Raw genomic sequence first — 6,000 nt, 5'->3', positions numbered from 1 at the left:
TTGACCCCAAAAAGTGTAATAATAAATGATTAAAACAGCATATGTACCCAAAAATTTTACCAATAAAAATTTCACCTGTTTCTGCAAAAAACGAGCCTCTGCACAAGATGATTGGCAGAAAAAATAAAAAAATAAGCCGTTCAGAAAATGGAGACACAAAAACAATTTTTTTTTCCAAAAATGCTTTATTATGTAAAACTGAAACAAAGAAAGTAGACATATTTTATATCATTGCGTCCGTAACAACCTGCTCTATCAAAATAGCACATGATCTACCCTGGCAGATGAATCTTGTAAAAAATTAAAAATAAAAACGGAAAAACAGCAATTTTTTGGTTACCTTGCCTCACTAAAAACGTAATAGAGCAATTAAAAATCATATGTACTCCAAAATAGTACCCATAAAAATGGCACCTTATCACCTAGTTTCCAAAATGGGGTCCCTTTGAGAGTTTCTACTGTAGGGGTGCATCAGGGGGGCTTCAAATGGGACATGGCATCTAAAAACCAGTCCAGCAAAATGTGCCTTCCAAAAACCATATGGCGCTCCTTTTCTTCTGCGCCCTGCCATGTGCCCTTACATCAGTTTACGACCACATGTGGGGTGCTTCTGTAAACCGCAGAATCAGGGTAATAAGTATTGAGTTTTGTTTGGCTGTTAACCCTTGCTTTGCTACTGGAAAAAATGGATTAAAATGTAAAATCTGGCAAAATTGTGAAATTCTGAAATTTCATCTCCATTTTCCATTAATTCTTGTGGAACACCTAAACGGTAAACAAAGTTTGCAAAATCAGTTTTTAATAACGTGAGGGGTGTAGTTTTTGCAATGGGGTCATTTATGGGGGGTTTCCACTATGTAAACCTCACAAAGACTTCAGAACTGAAGTGGTCCTTGAAAAGTGGGTTTTGGAAATTTTCTTAAAAATGTTGAGAATTGCTTCTAAAGCTCTAAGGCCCCTTTCACACGGGCGAGTATTCCGTGCGGATGCGATGCGTGAGTTGAACGCATTTCACCCGCACTGAATACAGACCCATTCATTTCTATGGGGCTGTTCACATGAGCGGTGATTTTCACGCATCACTTGTGCGTTGCGTGAAAATCGCAGCATGCTCTATATTCTGCGTTTTTTACGCAACGCAGGCCCCATAGAAGTGAATGGGGTTGCGTGAAAATCGCAAGCATCCACAAGCAAGTGCGGATGCGGTGCGATTTTCACGCACGGTTGCTAGGAGACGATCGGGATGGAGACCCGATCATTATTATTTTCCCTTATAACATGGTTATAAGGGAAAATATTAGCATTCTGAATACAGAATGCATAGTAAAATAGCGCTGGAGGGGTTAAAAAAAATATTAAAATATTTAACTCACCTTAGTCCACTTGATCGCGCTGCCCGGCATCTCCTTCTGTCTCCTTTACTGAACAGGACCTGTGGTGACGTCACTCCGGTCATCACATGATCCATCACATGATCTTTTACCATGGTGATGGATCATGTGATGACCAGAGTGACGTCACCACAGGTCCTTGACCTGTAATGAATGCTCACCACAGGTCCTGTTCAGTAAAGGAGACAGAAGGAAAAAATGACATTTACAAATTGATGCCAACATAAAGTAGACATATGGGGAATGTTAAATAATAAATATTTTATGAGGTATCACTTTCTGTTTTAAAAGCCGAGAACTTGAAATTTTGAAAATTGAGAATTTTTCAAAATTTTTGGTAAATTTGGGATTTTTTCATAAATAAAGGTGAAATATATTGACTCAAATTTATGACTATCATGAAGTACAATGTGTCACAAGAAAAGTGTCTCAGAATGGCCTGGATAAGTAAAAGCATTCCAAAGTTATTACCACATAAAGTGACATACGTCAGATTTGCAAAATTAGACATGGACATGGGGGCATCAATGACCCTTGGTCATGAAAGGGGTAATTAGGCAGCTGGGCTCAGCAGAGTTGTCTCTGTTTTTGGGATCTGAGGCTTTGTGTTGTGCTGAAGGGCTGAGAGCAGCATGCTGGGAAAACAGGCCCCCTAAAGCCTGCTATGGACTACTGGAGGCAGAACTGCCAGAAAGGTGACTTGTGTTATATGAACTTTCCATTGTGCGTGAATTAACACCAAGACTGCAAAGTTACGTGCAGTTTTGTGCAATTGCCTCAAGTGTGAATAAACACTGACGTTTTGAGTTAAGAACTTGTATTTTGCCTCTGTACTGCGCCAGCTTACCCTATCTACCAGAGCGAAACCCCACACTCCCTGCAGATGAGAGGGTGTAACGATTATCACAATAGTAAAAATATACTGAAACTATTAAAAATTAAATAATATTTCTTTTAAACCCCTTAGGATATCTGCTATTTAAATGAAAAATCCAAAAAGTCTCCCTATCCAGCAGGGTTCTTTTTAGATCGCCTTCTCGAATTAGTCTTTTCTATGGCAAACACTGTAAAGTGAATTACTGATCTGTGACATGTGATGAAGTATTGGTCTACACTAGAAAGGTTATGACTTTAGTCTCCTACATGTGCATCCAACTTCTATTGTGTCACATTTCTGTGTTTAATATTATTACATTATTATTTCTTATTAATATACACTAAGCAGAATGTAACCATTGATTTTGTAGTTGTTTGCATCTTCACGGCCCTCGTCACAAAATTCCTTTCTTGTAGCCACAAATAAACATGCTATTCAGCCAGACCCCTAATCCGTACCAATGAGGGGTAAGTACCCCAAAACAGCCGTCAGCAGATAGATATACGGCTTGCATATTTTCCCTTGTCCCTTGTCAAGGCATAATAAAATCTTGAACATTAACTCATAGTTACCCTTCCCAAGAGGTGGCGCTGGCGAGATGGTTCTCTTTCTATGGGAGATACCTCTTTGCATATTATAACTGGCAATTAATCTTGGAATTTAGACCTCCTGCACATGACAGTAACCGTTTTGCGATCCAAAAATTACAGATCTGCAAAATTGTGTGCATCCCACACTTTCACTTGATTTACTGGGGGAGGGGGGGGGGGAGCCTATTTTGTCTGCAAAATGGACAAGAATAGGACAAGTTCTATAATTTGCAGCCTGGCTGCACAAATGTGGACACCACTTGGACGACATCCCACCACATTATAGTCAACTTGTCCAGTGTTTAATGACAACCAGAGGAACCGGGAATGCGGCTCCGGAATATAATATACAAGTATACAAGGTCAGTACAAGGTAAGTAATGTATTTACAAAGTTACTCCCTTTCAATGAACATTAATATATAAACTGTAAATAAACTCCACGTGATCAGGGTATCATCACCACATACAGCGCGTTCCAGGATGAAACAGGTTTTTGTCAATAATGATACAGTTTTCCCCTTGGTTTTCCAGCTTTACATAAACACTGCTGTTAAATCAGAATATGCCCTTATACATATGAGGAAATAAATCACTTACTAGGCTGGCTGTTAGAGACGGGGCAGACTGCCCTAGGGCCTGGCTCCGCATTCGCACCAAATTAGAGGTTTCCGCAGATACCTGCCAAGACTGTTGCGCAGTGACAGCGGGTAGCAAGTATCGTCCTAGAAAATATAAAGTACACTCAATTAGGGAGTCTGAACGTTACATTACATACCTGCATTATGTGGTCGTAATAATCCATAACCTTTGACATAAAATTCTATAATGTTCTGAATGGCAGCTAGCTGCAGACCTGAGCACTACATAAAGAAAGCTACCAGGACCAGAGGTCTCCTACATCAGCAGGATAGAATTATAGTTACTGATTCTGTAATATCTTCCTATCTAATTGCAACAAGTAGACTACTGCTAATGTCGGCTGAACTTGTACAGGTTTCAGTTGCATGTACAAGTGCAGCCTTTTCGTGGTAATCCACATGCATTTCCACAGCCATGGCCACACCCTGTACGGGTAACCCTTAGATGAAAAACAACACCATTTTATTAAAAGGGTTTTCTGAGACTTATATACAGAGGACCTATGTTCTGGATAGGTCACCAGTATCTGATCGGTGGTGGTCCAACACCCGGGAGCCCTGCCGATCCACTGTTTGACAAGGCAGCGGCGCTCGCAGTAGTACCACAACCTTCTTTCACCTTTCCTTATGTCATGTGACATCACATTCATCGGTCACACTTCTGAGCTTCTTTTGCTCAGGAAACGCAGGCAGGCTAGAATGTACTAACTAACCTCCTGGAATATACTGCACGGACTCTTTCCTGTCTGGGCCTAACTATATATACTAGGGTGTGCCCTAGCTCCCTCTACAGCTTGGGAGGAGAAACTACACCCCTAACAGGCCTGGTACACAGGAATTAACATGGCATTACAATGCAATACAAAACACCATTCTCCCACAGGAGGTGGGAGCAACATAACCCTTAGTAGTGCCCACCTTTACGTAGTGGGACACTACATCTGGATCTCAATTACTGCTGCAAATTCCTCTATTACTCCTACTAGCACCACACTCAATTTATTGCAAGTGAGCCAGGATCCAGAAGTCCAGCCGTACCCAGGTAGGAGACACTGTTGACACCATTACCACTACCACACAGAGACATTATACCACTCTGGCCTTCCCAACCTGGTACGTGAGTTACAACACCTTAAAGGGCCCTGCGACAGTACACATATCCTGACCCACTGCATAATTTGGCGTCCGTGTAACCGTCCCATGGTCCGGCTCATTGCATTTGTCTAACAGAATTGATAAGAGCCTAATCAATTCTTCATAAGGTATTAAAAAAAAAAAAAAATATATATATATATATATATATATATATATATATATACACACTGCGTGCAGAATTATTAGGCAAATGAGTATTTTGACCACATCATCCTCTTTATGCATGTTGTCTTACTCCAAGCTGTATAGGCTCGAAAGCCTACTACCAATTAAGCATATTAGGTGATGTGCATCTCTGTAATGAGAAGGGGTGTGGTCTAATGACATCAACACCCTATATTAGGTGTGCATAATTATTAGGCAACTTCCTTTCCTTTGGCAAAATGGTTCAAAAGAAGGACTTGACAGGCTCAGAAAAGTCAAAAATAGTGAGATATCTTGCAGAGGGATGCAGCACTCTTAAAATTGCAAAGCTTCTGAAGCGTGATCATCGAACAATCAAGCGTTTCATTCAAAATAGTCAACAGGGTCGCAAGAAGCGTGTGGAAAAACCAAGGCGCAAAATAACTGCCCATGAACTGAGAAAAGTCAAGCGTGCAGCTGCCAAGATGCCACTTGCCACCAGTTTGGCCATATTTCAGAGCTGCAACATCACTGGAGTGCCCAAAAGCACAAGGTGTGCAATACTCAGAGACATGGCCAAGGTAAGAAAGGCTGAAAGACGACCACCACTGAACAAGACACACAAGCTGAAACGTCAAGACTGGGCCAAGAAATATCTCAAGACTGATTTTTCTAAGGTTTTATGGACTGATGAAATGAGAGTGAGTCTTGATGGGCCAGATGGATGGGCCCGTGGCTGGATTGGTAAAGGGCAGAGAGCTCCAGTCCGACTCAGACGCCAGCAAGGTGGAGGTGGAGTACTGGTTTGGGCTGGTATCATCAAAGATGAGCTTGTGGGGCCTTTTCGGGTTGAGGATGGAGTCAAGCTCAACTCCCAGTCCTACTGCCAGTTTCTGGAAGACACCTTCTTCAAGCAGTGGTACAGGAAGAAGTCTGCATCCTTCAAGAAAAACATGATTTTCATGCAGGACAATGCTCCATCACACGCGTCCAAGTACTCCACAGCGTGGCTGGCAAGAAAGGGTATAAAAGAAGAAAATCTAATGACATGGCCTCCTTGTTCACCTGATCTGAACCCCATTGAGAACCTGTGGTCCATCATCAAATGTGAGATTTACAAGGAGGGAAAACAGTACACCTCTCTGAACAGTGTCTGGGAGGCTGTGGTTGCTGCTGCACGCAATGTTGATGGTGAACAGATCAAAACACTGACAGAATCCATGG

At 41.7% G+C, this 6,000-nt stretch overlaps 1 protein-coding gene across 1 annotated transcript in view; it reads right to left on the bottom strand.

Annotated features, from left to right (window-relative positions):
* Positions 1-709: 709 nt before the first annotated feature.
* LOC120992396 (microtubule-associated serine/threonine-protein kinase 4-like) overlaps positions 710-6,000 on the bottom strand; it is a 188,101-nt gene continuing 182,810 nt past the window's right edge. The window contains exons 3-4 of the mRNA XM_040421363.1: positions 3,458-3,582; positions 710-765 (exon numbers count right to left, since the gene is read on the bottom strand). Of these exons, the coding sequence (XP_040277297.1) occupies positions 748-765; positions 3,458-3,582 (143 nt within the window). The 3' untranslated portion in view covers positions 710-747. The remainder of the gene's footprint in view (positions 766-3,457; positions 3,583-6,000) is intronic.

This window comes from Bufo bufo, chromosome 2, assembly GCF_905171765.1.
Source record: "Bufo bufo chromosome 2, aBufBuf1.1, whole genome shotgun sequence".
Taxonomy (NCBI): Eukaryota; Metazoa; Chordata; class Amphibia; order Anura; family Bufonidae; genus Bufo; species Bufo bufo.
The sequence above is the reverse complement of the archived record's forward strand: the minus strand, read 5'-3'. Positions and strand labels throughout refer to the sequence as shown.